Here is a 17,732-nt window from a genome sequence, read left to right on the forward strand (position 1 = left end):
GAACATTTTACTTCTCTAAATAAATGGTAGAAATGTTAAGCTATTATAAAGACAGGCGGGCATATAATTTTATTTTTCTCAACCCATGAATGCCTTCCTGATGGGAATTTGTGGGGCGAGTGCCTTGTTTTTTCTACCCCCATCCTCTCCCAGCTACAAAGAATGGTGTGTAGAAGGTATCAGGAAAAGAGAGGATGGAGTGAGGGCATGGGATGAACAGGTAGATGAGGGGTAGACAGGGAAGGGAGGTGGGCTGGGATGAGGGGACAGCAGAACGGAGCAAAGAACGTTGCTGCTTTGTGGTCTGTGACAGAATCGAGCCACCGCCATTATCCCCAGCCAGAGATGATGCTCTTCAAATCTGGGGAAGCCCGAGGCCTGGGGAAGCAGGAAGGAAGCAGGATTCATCTTGGACTTCCCCTTTGCCCAGTTCCAGGTGTTGCACAGGGCAGCTTTGAAGAAGGGAAAGGAGAGAAGCTAAGATAAGCAAGGCGGGGAGGAGAAATTCAGGGGGGAGGCAGAACGAGTCCAGTTAAGTGCACCAGAGAGCAGACGGGCTGTGGCTTAGCCCCGGACAGCAAGGAGCGTTCCAGAACCCTAGGGTGGGAGGATCCTGAGCAAAATAAATCCCCCAGCAATTTCTAGAACCCATCCACCACTCAGCCTGCTGGAACCCTGGGATTGGCAGCCACCAGAGTGGTTGAGAAAAGCCGATGGTGGGAGGCTAGACTCAAAAGAGTCTCCAGCACTGCCCAGCCCAGATCAGGGGGTTTCTGATGGGAGGTAGCTTTGAGGGCTGAGAGGGGTCGGGCTGAGAGGGGTCAGGCTGCTCGCTGCTGAACACCATGTGTGGGCATCTCCCAGCCCAGTGTGACGATTCGGTGAGAGAGGATCCACCAGGCATGACTCAAGTTACCGCAAAATCTATATTGGGAACCTCTGAGTCTTTGCTCGCTAGACTTGAGAATTTTGGAAATTTGATCGCTTTGTAGATGTGAATTTTAGAGATTTACAAATTGTATTCAGGTTGTTTATTCAACCAGATGTTTACTGAGCACCTACTGTGTGTCAGGCACTGGGATACAGCAGTGAATGGAACAGAAATCCCAGTCTCGGGGACAGAACAATCTGGTGGATGAAGGGAAAATAAAAATGTAAATCAATATATAAGATACTTTCAGGTGGTGATGAGAGCTCATGAAGAAAATGTTTTATGTATTTAACAAACACATTAAAAGCTTACTACAGGGCCGGGCGAGGTGGCTCACGCCTGTAATCCTAGCACTCTGGGAGGCCGAGGCGGGTGGATCGCTCGAGGTCAGGAGTTCGAGACCAGCCTGAGCAAGAGCGAGACCTCGTCTCTACTAAAAATAGAGAGACATTATATGGACAACTAAAAATCTATATAGAAAAAATTAGCCGGGCATAGTGGCGCATGCCTGTAGTCCCAGCTACTCGGGAGGCTGAGGCAGTAGGATCGCTTAAGCCGAGGAGTCTGAGGTTGCTGTGAGCTAAGCTGACGCCACAGCACTCACTCTAGCCTGGGCAACAAAGTGAGACTCTGTCTCAACAAAAAAAAAAAAAAAAAGGTTACTACAGGCTAGGCACTATTATAAATGCTTAAAATATTAGCTCATTTAATATTTATATAGTACCCTATTAATAATAAATTAAAGCTGCGTGTGGGATGGGGAAGGAGCTTATTCAGCTTGTGTGGTCCGGGAGGGTCTCTGCTGGAGGGGGCTGGTCTTCGTACAAGGAACAGAGAACGAGCCAACCTCAATCTTTACGCCAAGCACTTAAGCAGAGGACAAGCGGAAAGGCACAGAGGTTGGCTTGACATTGGAGAAACTGAAAGAAATGGAGTATCATGAGCAAAGAACAGTGGGCCAAGATGATGTCAAGTTTAGCATCCTGAAAGGGCGATTAGGCCACCGTGAGGGGCTTGAATTTTATTATCAGGATAGTAGGAAGTCTTGTTCTGGAATCTTTAAACTCTTGGGAACTTTTAAGTTTTCTTATCGATAGGATTACACAGTCTTAGTCATTTTTAAACATCAGACCCTTACAATCTTTGCAATCTTGCAACTTTTATTCTTGGCCAGAGCACTTTTTCTCAAGAACATGACCTGAATGTTACTTGGAGTCTGGGGAACATTTGCCTTCAGTATCCTTTAGCCTTGAGTCTAGCCTCTGACATCCCAGGCGTGTGGCCTGAAACCAGGGAAGGGGGAACAGGGAGGCTTGCCCTGACTCTGCTGCAAAGAAGGAGATGCCAATTCTTAGTTCCTCTTTTGCCTTGTTCTGGAGGGTTCTAGGAGTTCCCAGATCCAACCTGTCTGCCCACTCCACTCTGTGTAGCCTCGGGATAGTTTCCAGACATCTCAAACTTCATGGAATCAATACAGAATTTCTGATTTCCCCCTGCCCCCTGCAAAACAGGCTCCACCAGCTTCCCACTTCACCTGGTCCCCACACCTTCTTCTCATCTTCTTCCTCACCTCACCTGTGTAAAAGGCACCACCATCTTTCCACTTGCTGATGACAACAAAATCTAGGAGTAGGGAAAAAAATCTGTTTCACTAGACAATATATCCTTCTCGGTTGTCAGATTCTGGTCTCGTTCACTGTCTTTGCAATAGTTTCTTTCCCCCATTGCAATAGGTCTTTTTGAATAAAGTATCTACTTCCCTGAGCCCAGATTTGTTTTTATCTGACAGATTTAACCTTGATTCCTTCCTCTGACTTCAAACCCAATTGGTCAGCAAATCCTGCTGGCTCTACCTCCAAATACATCCCAAATTTACCCCTTTCCTTCTCTCCCCGCTCCCACCCACCCAGATCCAAGCTACTGTTATCACATGGATTTTGCAGTGGCCTCTCCACTGAAGGACTGGCTTCCTCTTCCCCTCTCCCCCTCCCCCACAGTTCATTCACTGGATGGCAGCCAGAAAAGTCTTTTTAACTGCAAAGAGAAAACTAATCCAGAGTGGGAGGGAAGAGGGATTAGTACAGTGGCAGGAGGTGGGTAATTGACTAGGAAGGGGCATGAGAAAGCTTGCTGGGGTAATGGTAACTTTCTGTATCCTGACAGGGGTTTGGGTTACATAAATGTATTCATTGGTGGAAACTCATGTAACAATGCACTTAAAATGTATGTATTTCATTGTATGTAAGTTTGCCTTGGGAAAAAAAATTATTTGTAAGCAAATATTGAACTCTAGCTAATGATATGTATGCTGATGGATTTGGGAGTGAAGTGTACTGGTGTCTGCAACTGACTCTGAAAAGCATCAAAAAAATGGACTGATGGGGCAAGGTGAATAGATGTGCAACAAAGAAAGCATAATAAAATGTTATTATTGGTGGAATCTAGGTGATGAGTACACAGGTGTTCGCTGTATGTTTGAAAGTTTTCTTAATTAAATGTTAAATGAAAACGCAAAACAAAGCAACTGCCCTGCTGCAAACCCTTCAGACTGCTTCCCTTTGTGCTAGAAATAGAATGCAAAGTCTTTTCCAGGACCCTGCAGGATGGCCCCTGCAGACTTTGCCAACATTCAGTTTGCGATGCAACAAATATTTCTTAAGCACTTGTGTGCCAGGCACTGCACTAGATGCTGGGGATACAGCAGTGACCAAACCTACAATAATCTATGCACAGGTGGATCTGACATTCCGCCTTCTTCCTCAATAATAAGCCCATGCCTCTGGCAGGCCTTCTTACCTCCCGAAATTGTCTTAATTTCAGCTTAATCTGCATGTGGCTCTGATGAGCTCAGGGAAGGCAGGGCCCTTCTCTCTGTTGCTCATAGCTTCATCCTCAGGTCTAGAACAAAGTCTTGTTTATAGTTAGACCTCAATAACAATTAGTTGAGGAAATATTCGCTCAAACTTATTTAGTACTTGTTATATATGCACCTGGTCCTGCTTTAAATTATGTGCATATGTATACTTAATTTAATCCTGAAAACTAGCTCCATTTTACAAAAGAGTTAACAGGCACAGGTCTGGCTTCAGCCATCCCAGTCCTAACCACCACACTGCCTCTGACCTAATCAATGAATGAATGAATGAATGGCTCGATCAATCATCCGGACTGGCCTGGGTCCAAATCCTAACTCCCACTTAGCCCTGTGATCTAGAGCCAACCGATCTACCGCTCTGGACTTTAGATTCTTTATCGTTAAAGGTCAAGTCCCTCCTCCTAGTTGCGAAGATGTAAGATGCTGGAGGGAATTGGCTCAAAGACACCACACACAAGCACGCACCCAGGAACGCACAGCCCGGATTGCAGCCGGGAGGGAGGTAGGAGCTGGGGAGGGCAGCGCAGGGTCACCGCCGGTCACCGCCGGTCACCGCCAGGGGCAGGGTGTGGCCGCCTAGAGACGGCCAAAGTCTCCAGCTTCCAGGTTCCTTCCGTTTGCCTTCGCCCTACCTGGGGCGCTGTCTCCGCCCCCGAGCCCCGGGCAAACCTGGGTGACCTGGGAGACCTCTATTCGAGCGACAGTCCCAGACATCAGGCGGCGGCGGCGGTCTGGGAGAAATCTGGCGGCGGAGAGGGAAGCCTGCCTGCAGGCGGGGGGATGGGCTGGCTGCCCCGCCCCCCGCCTGATTTCGCCGGGGAGGGAGCCGCCCGGCTCCCGCCCTAACTGGCCCAGCCGCGTGGAGCGCCTGGGAGGAGGAGACGGAGCCGACCTGCCGAGATGGAGGCGGCCGGCACCTGGGCGCTGCTGCTGCTGCTGCTGCTCCTGCTGCTGACGCTGGCGCTGCCCGGGATCCGGGCCCGAGGTCACCTGCCCCCGGGGCCCGCGCCGCTGCCGCTGCTGGGGAACCTCCTGCAGCTCCGGCCCGGGGCGTTTTACTCGGGGTTCGTGCGGGTGAGGGGCCGCGGGGACGTCCTGGATCGGGGCGGGGGTCCACGGCCCAGACCGGGGGGGGGGTCCTCGGGGACAGAAGACGGGGCCTTCGGGTATCCTAGGGAGCAGGTAGGGGCAGGGGTCCCAGGGCAGAGGACCTACGGGCGTCCTGGGGTGGGGGTAGGAGTAGGTTGTCCGGGGTACCCGGAGAGAGGATCCCTGGGTGGGGCGCCCGGGCTAGGAGGGGCAGGGACCTCTGCCCGCAGAATCCTGGGAAGGTGATGGGCAGGGACCAGGCGGAGAGAGACAGGAGTCCTCCGGCTGAAGAGAAGCTGAGGGGGTAGGCTTGTCACAGGGGGAGAGGTAGCTGGGGCACACAGGTGAGGTGTGCTAAGGAGGGGACAAAGAGGAAAGGGCAGAGGAGGGCGGGGGTGGGATGTGGAGGCCAAGAAGAGCCTGGGGGCGTTGCAGGCTCAGGGGGGTCCCGGGCTGGAGGAATCTGTCTGCGGAGGATCCCGGGTGGGAGGATGGGTGGAGCTCCCCTGGGAGGGAGCTGGGAGTTCCTGGGACGGAGGAGGGAAGGCAAGAGAGCGAGAAGGCAGGCGAGGCAACCCCAGCCTTCGGGGTGGGGGGTGGAGGTGGAAAGAAGCCCGAGGTTCCCCACTGAAAAGGATTCTGGGGGACTTCAAGGACATCGGAAAGGGGGTGGGTTTCTGGGGAGAGATGCTCAGCGGCGTCTGCTCCAAAATTCGAGGGTTTTGCAGTGATTGGAAGGGGTGGTTGGGTCTTTGGGGCGAAGGGCGCTGAGGATTAAGGGAGACCAGAGCTGGTTCTGGGATGTCCCAGGGTCAGAGGTTAGGTAGGAAAGAAGTGAGGAGGTGGGGACTGGAGGCTGTGTTGGGGGAGGGGGCACTTTGGTGAAGGGGTCTCGGAGCCTGGTGCAGAAACAGAACTGAGCCGCCCAAGGGGGCCATTTCCGCTTGCGGAGGGAGAGAGCGCAAAAGCTAGACCAGGCGGTTCAGCCAGTAACAGAGGCCATGACGGAGGCACCTTGGCTGGGAGAGGTGGCAGCCTGCCCCCAGCACCCACCCCTTCTGCCTCCCCGCCCCCAGCTGAGCAAGAAGTATGGACCAGTGTTCACCGTGTACCTGGGACCCTGGCGGCGTGTGGTGGTCCTGGTTGGGCACAAGGCCGTGCAGGAGGCCCTAGGAGGCCAGGCTGAGGAGTTCAGTGGGCGAGGAACACTGGCCACGCTGGACCGGACTTTTGACGGCCATGGTGAGTGATGAGGGGTGGGGGCTGTTGGGCCCCTCACTCTAAGCCGACCACCACTTACTGGTATGCGACATGGCCTGGTGCCTCTGTGTCCTCATCTGTGAAGTCACAGGCTGGTAATAGCGCCCATCACATAGGGTTGTACTAAAGACCGGAGGAGGACTGGGCCTTGCGCAAAGTGAGCAAGGCCCCCAGGAGGCCTATGCTGGGCGCTGCGGGGGACACAGCAGTGACTAAGACAGTCCCAGTCCTGCTCCTGCAGAGCACCCAGGCAGGCGGGGAGACAGACCCTTCACCAGACAGTGGCAGCCCAGAGACGTCAGGGCCAGATGGGGACGCACAGGGAGAAGGGTCAGGGTGAGAGGAGGGGGGGGGGGCGGGGCGGGGCACAGGCAGAGGGGTTGGGACCGGGATGAGGGAGGCCCTGGGACAGCCGGAATCCAGAGCTGGTGCCTGACCCAGCCGGTTTGGTGGAAGATATTCAGGAAGTCTTCCTGAAAGAGAGGATGTCTGAGATGAGACTCACAAGATGAGTGAGAAGGGTGTTCCAGGCAGAAAGACTGGTGCATATAAGAGCATGGAGATGAGAGAAGCATTCGTTCATTCAACTGACACATTTTCATTATGCCTGGCTCTGTACTGGTGACACAAAAGTGACCAAGACAGATGTGGTGTCCTCTCTTACTGTGGGAGAGGCAGGGGATAGAAGTCTAAAATAAGGAGTACAGCTTTGACAGCAAGGCACAGGGCACAAAGGACCTATGCAGGAGTTGGATGTGGAGGAGTCAGGGAAGGCTTCTTGGAGGAGGTGACGGTTGACATTAGAACTGAGACATGGGGGATGAGTGGCGTGAGCTTACCAAAGATGGGAGCAGGGTGAGAGTGACTCAGGCAGAGGGAGCAGCAGGGACCAAGGCCTAGAGGGGAATCCGGACTCCTTTGAGGAAGTGAGAGAAGACCAGTGCAGTCGTAGCGGGATGAGTAATTACGCGGAGAAGTGAGTGGGAGCCCTGGTCATGCAAGGCCTGTGAGTCATGCCAGAACATTCAGGTTTTTGCTTTTCCCGGGAGCAATAGATTTTAAGCAGGGAAGATCAGTAATCAGAGTTAGAAAGTCCTCTGGTTGCTGTATGAAAGGGCAAAACTGAAGTCTGGGAGCCCAGGGAAGGGACTGGGCTGGACCAGGGCTGGGGTGGCGGGATGGGGAGGGGGGGTGGTTGGAGAGTTATCGAAACCTCGGGCTCTGGCCAGGGAACAGGGCATGGATGGTGAGCTGAGGTAGTGGGAGGAGAGATGCTGAGGCCAGTTGGGGACACAGTGTGGAGGGGATGCAGGGGACACCCAGGAGGAGGTGTCCAGGAAGCCACTACAGGGTGGCTTTCAACAGATGAAAACATTAAGCTGAGAGAAGGGGAGGGGCTGTCTGGAGCAGGTGTCTTGGATGAAGGAGGAAAACAGTTGCAGATCCATCCTCCTGCCTCTCTGTGCAGCCTCCAGCCTGTGCGGGGCAAGGGACCCGGGACTCCATGAATGTTGGGGTGGGTGGATGGGAGGGGAGGAGGGAAGCCGAGGAAAAGAAGGGTAAAATGTGGGTGGAAGGAAGACAACGTCGCTCGCCCTGGTTAATTAAGGAGCAGGAGAAGCCTGGATCATCCCAGTTGCCTGTTTTTCAGAAGAACGTACCCTCTGCCCCAAGGTCAAAGGATGGAGGAACCAGTTCAATTATGCATTTATTGAGCACCTACTGAGTCCTCATCCCTGGTCTAGGCTGGGATGGACTCGGGGGCTGAAGAGTCCCCTCGGGGGTACCTCGCTAGGAGGAAGGGGGTAGTCCTGGGGAATGGAGAGAGGTGCCGGTCCCTCCTTGAGTCTAGCCTTCTGTGCAGGGGTCTTTTTCTCCAATGGGGAGCGATGGAGGCAGCTGAGGAAATTCACCATGCTCGCTCTGCGGGACCTGGGCATGGGGAAGCGAGAAGGAGAGGAACGGATCCAGGCGGAGGCCCAGCATCTGGTGGAGGCGTTCCAGGGGACAAAAGGTCAGCAGGATGGGGTCAGCCCAAGGTCCCTGGGCGAGTCCAGGGAGGAATGAGTGAGAGATGAAGCCTTGGACTCTAGGGCTGTCTCTCCGTGGGTGTCACCACAACTCTTTCTATGTCCCTGGTCCTGTCATCTCACTTTCTCTTGGTCTTTGTCTCTCCTTCTGCCTCTTTTCTTTCCTTTTCTTTGTTTTTCTGGCCCTAAGTCTGTCTGGTTTCTCTCTCCCTGTCTCTGTCTCCCTGTTTGTATCCCTGGCTCTCTGTCTGACTCTGGTCGGGTCCAACCCATACTCTACATCGGTGGGTCTGCCCCACCTTGGCTGCCCTCCGCCCAGCTCCGTCACAGCCTCCTCCCTGTCCTCTACTCCCCTTAGGACACCCATTTGATCCCTCCCTGCTGCTGGCCCAGGCCACCTCGAACATAGCCTGCTCCTTTGTCTTTGGCCTCCGCTTCCCCTATGAGGATGAGGAGTTTCAGGCCGTGGTCCGAGCAGCTGGCGGTACCCTGCTGGGGGTCAGCTCCCCATGGGGCCAGGTAAGCGGGTGGGACCCCTCTCTGGCTACCTTCCGAGACGGTTCCTGCCAAGCCTCTGCGAGAACCAGGCTCCCTTCTTCCCGCAGGCCTATGAGATGTTCTCCTGGCTGCTGTATCCCCTGCCGGGCCCCCACAGGCAGCTCTTCCAGCACCTGGGCACCCTGGCTGCCTTCGCTGTCCAGCAGGTGCAGCGGCACCAGGGGAGCCCGGGCACCTCATACCCCGCACGTGACCTTGTTGATGCCTTCCTGCTGAAGATGGCGCAGGTGAGAAAAGGGAGAGGGGGTCCCCCAAAATGGGACTGCTGGCCTGGCTGGCACCCAGCTGGGTGTACTTGGAGATCTTGGTCTCTCTCCCTCTCTCTGCATGTCTGTGTGTATGTAAGTCTCTGCACGTCTATGCACATCTCTGTGCGTCCATCCGTCTGTCCGTCTGTCTCTTTTGGTGCGTTCTCACTGCCTCTCTCCACCCCACACCTGCAGCGTCTGTGCCAGGCTCTGTCTCTCCTGCATCCCTCCTCTTCCTCTTCCCTCCTCCCTCAGCCCTGTGCTCAGGGCCCGTGCGGAGGGTCCTGCCACCCGCAATTTTCAGGCTCACATCACCCCTCCCCCTGCTGCCCTACCCACACTGGACATTTTATGTGAAATGATGATCATTTGAGTATGAAACTTTGTAAAATCAAGTTATGTTAATAGAGTCTTCTTTAATAATTATATGAGAACAATTTAATATTATATGAGAAAATTAAAATTAAATTGACTCCTAAGAAAATAACTAATTTTGAATCGTACAGACTTTGGACAGACTTTGGAAGTATGTGGGATATTCAGGGCCACATCCTTTGAATAAATGCAACCACCCTGTTTTTGGAGAAAGAAAGTTTTTCTTAAACCTGTGGCCCCATTTCTTTTCTCTTTCATTTAAAAATTTGTTTTTAATTCTTTTTTCTCACCAGATCAGAATGAAGGGATTTAATTTTTAATTATAGTAAAATACACATAACATAATATTTACCATCTTAACTATTTTTCCTGTGTGTGTGTGCGCGCGTGCACACGTGTAGAGATGGGGGTCTCGCTATGTTGCCCAGGTAGTCTCAAACTCCTGACCTCAAGCAATCCTCCCATCTCAGCCTTCTAAAGTGCTAGGATTATAGGCATAAGCCACCACGCCTAACCAATGGATAATTTTTTTTTTTTTTTGAGACCGAGTCTTACTCTGTTCTCCGGGCTAGAGTGAGTGTCGTGGCGTCAGCCTAGCTCACAGCAACCTCAAACTCCTGGGCTCAAGCAATCCTTCTGCCTCAGCCTCCCAAGTAGCTGGGACTACAGGCATGTGCCACCATGCCCAGCTAATTTTTTCTATATATATGTTTAGCTGTCCATATAATTTCATTCTATTTTTAGTAGAGACGGGGTCTCGCTCTTGCTCAGACTGGTCTCAAACTCCTGACCTTGAGCGATCCTCCCGCCTCGGCCTCCCAGAGTGCTAGGATCATAGGCATGAGCTACCGCGCCTGGCTTTTTTTTTTTTGAGAGACAAGGCCTCACTCTTGTCCAGGCTGGAGTACAGTGGTGCAATCATAGCTCACAGCGGCCTGGAACTCCTGGCCTAAAGCAATCCTCCCGCCCTGGCCTCCCAAAGTGCTGGGATTACAGACATAAGCCACTGTGCCTGGCCCACCGTTTTTAAGTATGCTGTTTACGAGTGTTAAGTACATTCACACTGTTGTGCAGCCAATCTCCAGAGCTCTTTTTATGCTGCAAAACTGAATCTCTGTACCTATGAAACAACTCCCTGTTCCCCCAACCCCTGGCGACCACCATTCAACTTTCTGTAATTTTTTTTTTTAGAGACAGGGTCTTGCTACCTCTAAAGGTTGGAGTGCAGTGGTGAGATCATAGCTCACTGTAACCTTGAACTCCTGGGCTCAAGTGATCCTCTTGCCTCAGCCTCCCAAGAAGCTGGGACTACAGGCATGCACCACCACCCCTAGATAATCTATTTATATTTTGTGGAGATGGGGTCAGGCTATGTTGCCCAGCCTGGTCTCAAACTCCTGGCCCCAAGGGATCCTCCCACCTTGGCCTCCCAAAGTGCTGGGATTACTGGCATGAGCTACCACACCTGGCCTCTATAAATTTAACCACCCTAGGTATCTCATATAAGTGGAATCATATATTTGTCCTTTTTGACTAGCTTGTTTCACTTTCACTTAGCATAATGTCCTCTAGGTTCATCCATGTTATAGCATGTGACAGGACTCCTTCCTTTGTAAAGCTGAATAACATCTCACTGCATGTATGTACCACGTTCTGTGTATCCATTCATCCATTGGTAGACACATGGGTGGCTTCCAACTTTTGCTATTGTGAGTAACTGGTGCTATGAACATGGGTGTACAATTATCTCTTCGAGTCTCTGCTTTCAATTTTTTGAGGTATATCCGCAGAATTCAAATTGCTGGATCACATGATTTTTAATTTTTTGAGTAACTGCTACACTGTTTCCCATAGTGACTGCACCATTTTACATTCCCATCGATGGTACAAAGGGTTTCAGTGTCTCCATATCTTCACCAAGACTTGTTATTTTCTGTATTTTTGTTAGTAGCAATTACGTTTCAACCAGAGAGAGCTACCATCAGGAACCCACATCTCAAGCTTTCCTGAACATTTATTTAAACTCTCTGCAAATGACTTAACCTGGCTGCCCTAGGCCTTTACTTGCCGCAGCCTGTGTTCTCTGAGCCCCTCTGCCTGGTTTTTCCCAGGAGGAAAAAGACCCAAACACGGAATTCACAGAGAAGAACTTGCTGATGACCGTCACTTACCTGCTATTCGCCGGGACGATGACTGTCAGCGCCACAATCTGCTACACCCTCCTGCTCCTGGTGAAATATCCTCAGGTCCAAAGTGAGAGCCTTTCCACCAGCCAGGCCTTGGGAACAGAAGGGAGGGTTCGAGAGGGGAAAACGTGCAGGCGGAATAGACAGGCTGAGTCAGATCCTGGAAGTGAGAATGAAGGTGGCGTTTGGGGTATCTGAGCAGGGAGAAAAAGTTGGGGGGCTGCTGGTTGCAGTATGAAGTGTAGTGAGAGACAAGCAGGAGATGTCTGCGGGGCCTTGTCACCCTGGTGGTTTATTGTGTGCCTTATCCTGAGCTGGGCAGCGTCATGGAAGAACTCTGAGCAGGCGCACATTTGCATTTGAGAAAAATGCTCTGGGCTGCCCTGAAGAAGTGGATTATGGGGGGCGCAAGAGGATGTCAGGAGCCCACGTAGCAGGACAGGCCTGGGCCAGGCTGTGGGGTTTTGGAAAATGGAAAGGGAGGGGAGGTGTCCAGGGACAGGCCTGGGGAACTGGGGGACATGGGGCAACCCTGAGATGGGGACAGGAGGGATGAGGAGCTGGTTTCAGGGAGAGACACTGAGGCCAGTTGGGAATAATTTGAGTATGAGCCCGGGGCCACCCTGGGGGAGGCATCCAGAAGGCCATGAGACACCCAGGTCAGGATGGGAGATGGGGAGTTGGGATCATCAGAGCACTGGCAGGAACTGAGGCTGCAGTGACTAGGGAGGGTGCCTGGATAAGGGGCAGGTCTGGGAATGAGCCCTGAGGAACGCCAGCATTTTAGGGCCAGCTATGTTAAATGCTAATGGGCTAGTGAGATGGGCTGACCTGGAAGATGGACGTCGGGGGCCTTGGTGGAGTGGCATCAGCTGTGATTTTGGGGCAAGTGACTTGGGCTCTCTGGGCCTCAGTTTTCTCATCTGGGAAATGGGAATAGATAATAGTACCACCCCGTAGGGTTGCTGTGGGAGTTAGGGAAGGGTAGATGGAGTGCCCAGCACGCAGGATGTCCCATGGGCTCAGGGCTAAGGGAGGGCCGGGGCACTGGCTCCTCCCTCCTGCTAGCCTCAGCCCAAACTGTGGCTACCCAAGAAGATGAAGGAAGGTCCCAGGCCCCCCCCCACCTCTGACCCCTACCCCTTCTTGCACGCAGAGCGTGTGCGTGAGGAGCTGACGCGGGAGCTGGGCACAGGCCGGGCGCCGGTCCTGGGGGACCGTACCCGCCTCCCTTACACCAACGCAGTTCTGCACGAGGCGCAGCGGCTCCTGGCGCTGGTGCCCATGGGAATACCCCGCGCCCTGTCGCGGACCACCCGCTTCCGGGGGTACACCCTGCCTCAGGTTGGTATGCAGGGCAGCCGGGGCCTGAGCCAGAGTTGGTTGCTCTTGGTGTCTCTACTTTTTCTTGATCTTAGCATCTGTCTGTCGATCTGTCCCTCTCTGTCTCTACACCCCCCTGCGTCTTCCTCCTCTCTCTGACATCCATCCCCCTCTTTTTCTCCCTCTGCATTTTTGCTCTTTCTCTTCCTCTCTGCATGTGTTTCTCGTGCCCTTTGATTCTGTGTCTGGTCTCAGTTTCCCCATCTGTCCAACAGATATGCTAATGCCACCTCCGTCCAAGGTGGTTGGGACAATCAGATGAGGTGACACACACAGCAAAGCAATTTGAGAACTAACAGAGGCCCTTCTCGCCCTTAGCCCCTGCTGCAGACACTTACATTCTCCCTGTCTCTTGCGCGCGCGCGCGCGCTCGCGCGCGCTCGCGCTCTCTCTCTCTCTCTCTCTCTCTCTCTCTCTCTCACACACACACACACACACACACACTCACACTCTCATACTCTTTCAATCCCTGCATCTTCATTGGAGAGCAGCTCAGACCCAGAACCACCAGGGGGCGATGTTTCCCTAGGAACCCCAGAGCTCAGCGCGACCGGCCCCCTCGTCCAGCTTCATTGCAAAAGCAAACCCGCGGCAGTTGGGATCCAGTCCTGCTGTTTCCTAACTGGGGCCTTGGGCAAATCCCTCACCCTCTAAACCTCAATATACCCCTCTTCTAAATTGGGAATAATGATAGTATCAACTTTGAACTGTAATATAATGTTTGTGAAATACCAACTCAGTCCTTGGTGGAGGGGGAGTTCTACGCACATGGCAGCCGCAATATAATGATAACAATAATAACAGACTTGCTCTGTGCCAGGTATTACTCTGAATGCTTCACATATCATCTTAATTCAGTCTTCAAAGCAACCTTATATGATAATCATGCCCATTTTACAGATGAGGAAACTGAGAGGTTGAAAGGTTAGAAGACTTGCCAAAGTCACCCAGCCTGCAAGCAGTGGAGGCAGAATTTAAACTCAGAACCTGTGCTTTAACAACTACCACCTCCCTTTCTCCTATTTTAACAGCAATAACATGACCCTGTCTTTTCCTAGAACCCCCCTCACCTTTCCAGCTCAGACCCCCAGTAGCAGAGTCCCTGGCAAAAAAGTTCTCACCCCGTCTCCTGCCACTCCCCACCCACCTTCATCCTCCACCGCACAGCCCCGGGAGCATGGAAGCTCTGATCTTGGCAAAGGGGCTGCCACTGCCCCTGAACCTGGGCGAGTGGAGCCTTCTTGGACAGCTCTCACCCCCTACCCTCGCCTTTCACCTCTGAAAGACCGTAGACTCTCAGACATTCAGCAACAAGGGGGCTTAGGACAGCCACAGCTGAACCACAACATACCAACCCCCAAAGTTTCAAAAGAAAATATAAAAATAACAAGCTGTGCCATATCCAAATGGTTGCCTTGGGCAAGTTGCTGAAGTTCCCTGGACCTCAGTTTCCCCATATTTAAAATGGGCACAATATTCATACCTGCCTCCTAGCCTTGTTCAAGTGACTCAGAGAGTTTGTGTTTGTGTGTGTGTGTGTGTGTGTGTGTGTAACACGTGTATCTGTTACATATGAGATAATGACATATAAAGTGCCTGGCCCATCGTAAGTACTCAACAAATGTTGATGTCATTATGTTTTGATGAACTGGTGTCCCCGACACTCCAGGCTTGTGTCCTGCACTTGGAACCGGGCGGCCTGGGGTGGTGAGAGATTTGTACGTTGATCGTGATCTCTCCGCAGGGCACGGAGGTCTTCCCCCTCATTGGTTCTGTCCTGCACGACCCCGAGGTCTTCGAGCACCCAGAGGAGTTCAACCCAGGCCGTTTCCTGGATGCGGATGGACAGTTCAAGAAGCACGAGGCATTCCTGCCCTTCTCCTTAGGTATCTGCTGGGTCCTTAGGTACAACTAGGGGCCTGGCTGGCTCCGGGTGTCTGTGCCAGCTGGGGGGCACCCTCCTGGTACCCCAGGCTCACTGTGGCTCCCCCCACCCACCGTCCCCTCCGCGGGCCTGGGTGAGGAGGGCCGGCTCAGCCCCGTCTCCTTCTCCTCACCAGGGAAGCGTGTCTGCCTTGGGGAGGGCCTGGCGCGAGCAGAGCTCTTCCTCCTCTTCACTGCCATCCTGCAGGCCTTCTCCCTGGAGAGCCCATGCCCGCCGGGCACCCTGAGCCTCCAGCCAGCCGTCAGTGGCCTTTTCAACGTCCCCCCAGCCTTCCAGCTGCAGGTCCAGCCCGCTGACCTGCACCCCACTGTGCAGAGCAGATGAAGGAGGGAGCTTTGCAGGCAGTGGCTGCCGGGGCTGGTTCCTCCAGCCTCGAACAGGCGTGGACAGGGTTGTGTCTCCAGAGCCACAAGGCCACACCGCAGGCAGCCACATTCACACACCGACGGCTGTTTTCTGGAGCCTGCCCCGCAGACACACAGCCCACACGCTCACTTGGCCCTTGCCGCCTTCGAGACGCACAACCACACACCCGTGCGCAACTACGAGGGCCACGAGGCAACTGCGGCACAAGCTTTCCCCATCTGGAATCCCAAGCACACGCCCAGGTAACCCACCAACTCGTACACCACGCAACTCCCCTGGGCGCTCAGTCCCTGCGTGGGAGTGCAGCTGCCACCTCAGGCCACAGAATCGGCACGGTGTTCACAGCTCACACACACTCTTCATTCCTCAAACTTATCAGTGCCACCGTCTCTGAGTGCCTGGCACAGAGAACAGCGCACCCCCTCCTGGGTCACGCCACAGTCAGACCATCCCTGTCTATGGCCCCAACATCCGCCCTCTCGTGTGGCTGCCCCACTCTCCAGGCACACCACCACCGACTTCCATGTGTCCCCAGCCACTGGTCCACACAGCCAGTCCACGCATGACGCTGTCCTGGCTCCCCCGAGTTTCTTCCCACTGAGACACCGCTCCCGCAGAGGCACGGTCCCCAGCCACCTCCACAACGTCAACCCTCAAAGTCTCCCCTTTCCAGGCACTCTGATCCGCAGATCCTCCCAAATGCAAACACATCCCCGTCTGCAGCTGTGCACACAGACCGTGCACACGTGAGGGTTCTGAGACCAGAGGAATACACACCCACCCCACGCTCCTGCGTGTGTAACCACGCTGAAAGCAGCCCGTGCTACACACGCACTCTTTCACTCATTGACCCGTGGCCCCTGCTTAGCGTCAGAGTCCCCTTTAGACCCAGTGGAAGGGCCTAAAAGACCGAGTTGGGGCCAGGTTCCAGTTCCCGGTGTCACGGAAGAAGACAGATCTGACGTCTTTGTGACTTAAAGGTCCTGGTTTTTGCAATAAAAATTTGTTTCTGGCCCATGGCCTAGTGTGTGTGTGACCGCGTCAGTCATTGTGAGTAAGGGGTGGGGATAGAGGGGTCCGCCCCTCCCCTGAGGCCGGGCGGGAGCTGAAAAACATGGCCTCGCCCACCCCGGCTGTTGACATCAGTACCAGATGTGGAGCTGGGGGGAGGGAAGGGCGGGGCTGGGGCTGGCCCGGGCCTCCCTCCCGGGCAGGGCCAAGGTGTCTGGCCGCCCGCAGTGGGCAAGGAGCGGGTAGCCCAAGCCTGACTGCAGGCTTTGGGGGCCTCCTCGGCCAGGAAAAGCCTGAAGCCAAGCAGATTTAGACCCCTGGGACTCTCCAAATCTGAAAGCAGACACTTAAACACAGGCACTAGAGGACTATGCAGACCCCAACCCCACGCCCGCCTCTTCCTCCACCCTTTCTCTCCTGCCTTCCCTTCACAAGGAAACCAGAGGCATCTTTTTATTTCTTAATTATCTAGTAAGGAAGTTTTCAAACACACACAAAAGTAGAAGGATACAATGAGCCCGTCATCTAACCTCATTCAATAATGAACTCTCTGCTGCTTTTGTTTTGTTCCAGCTGTCACTTTTTATAAAGATTATTTTAAGGCAAATCCCAGAAAATAATTGAATGTGCATTTCTAAGGGTTAAGGAACTGTACAGGGGAGACCTGTGGGCCATTCGGGTTCTCCCAGCACACAGCTGCTCACCTGGCCACCAGCTCAGCGATGTTTGAGGCATCTCCAAGTAAACTGCAGACATCAGTTCATCTAAAAACCTCAGCAATGCATATATCATTAGCTAAAGTTTCCTTAAAAAAAAAATTTCCACCATGTTATCACTTGATTGGCTTAGGCTCTATAGAGGCTGCACAAAACAGGGACAGAAGAGAGAACTGAAAGATTGGAATCAGGTCCTAACGGTGGCACTCCCTAGCTAACCACAGCTTAACCAGGGATTTACCGTCTTAAAGCCTTTTAAATTTAAAAGAAATAAGAAATGTGAAACATTCCGGAACTTAATAGGAACAAAATACACGAAATACACACTAAATTCTTGTATTTAATATTATTACTATTTTTTAGTCTGTCAGTGTGATGTGAAAAGGAATGAGGTTCAAGGTTTAAAATTAAAGCAATGAGCCAGGCATGGTGGCTCGTGCCTATAATCCCAGCACTTTGGGAGTCTGAGGCAGGATGATCACTTGAGGCCAGGAGTTTCAGACTAGCCTGGGCAACATAGCAAGATCCCCTACAAAAATTATAAAAGTTAGCCAGGCAGAGTTACGCGTGCCTATAGTCCCAGCTACTTGAGAGCCTGAGGTGGGAGGATCGCTTGAGCCCAGGAGTTGGAGGTTACACTGAGCTATGATCGCTCCACTGCATTCCAGCCTGGGTGGCAGAATAAGACTCTGTCTCAAAAAAAATAAAATTAAATTAAGGCAATGACTTGCTTTCCTTTGTACTCGAAATTCACATTCA

The 17,732-nt window shown here is 52.9% G+C and overlaps 1 protein-coding gene across 1 annotated transcript; it reads left to right on the forward strand.

Moving 5' to 3' along the window:
* The first annotated feature begins 4,673 nt into the window (after nucleotides 1–4,673).
* Nucleotides 4,674–15,419, forward strand: CYP2S1 (cytochrome P450 family 2 subfamily S member 1). The gene is made up of 9 exons (XM_069457481.1): nucleotides 4,674–4,880; nucleotides 5,972–6,137; nucleotides 8,020–8,169; nucleotides 8,544–8,704; nucleotides 8,791–8,970; nucleotides 11,478–11,619; nucleotides 12,709–12,896; nucleotides 14,680–14,821; nucleotides 14,996–15,419. The coding sequence occupies exons 1-9, from the start codon at nucleotides 4,707–4,709 to the stop codon at nucleotides 15,202–15,204; spliced, it is 1,512 nt and encodes a 503-aa protein (XP_069313582.1). The 5' UTR covers nucleotides 4,674–4,706; the 3' UTR covers nucleotides 15,205–15,419.
* Nucleotides 15,420–17,732: the final 2,313 nt, after the last annotated feature.

The sequence above is a fragment of the Eulemur rufifrons genome, chromosome 24 (genome assembly GCF_041146395.1).
Source record: "Eulemur rufifrons isolate Redbay chromosome 24, OSU_ERuf_1, whole genome shotgun sequence".
Classification (NCBI taxonomy): domain Eukaryota; kingdom Metazoa; phylum Chordata; class Mammalia; order Primates; family Lemuridae; genus Eulemur; species Eulemur rufifrons.

Coding starts and splice junctions, on each gene's coding strand:
- CYP2S1 (XM_069457481.1), top strand. CDS start 4,707: ATGGAGGCGGCCGGCACCTGGGCGCTGCTGCTGCTGCTGCTGCTCCTG. Junction 4,881..5,971: donor TTTACTCGGGGTTCGTGCGG/GTGAGGGGCCGC, acceptor CCCCGCCCCCAG/CTGAGCAAGAAGTATGGACC. Junction 6,138..8,019: donor CCGGACTTTTGACGGCCATG/GTGAGTGATGAG, acceptor CCTTCTGTGCAG/GGGTCTTTTTCTCCAATGGG.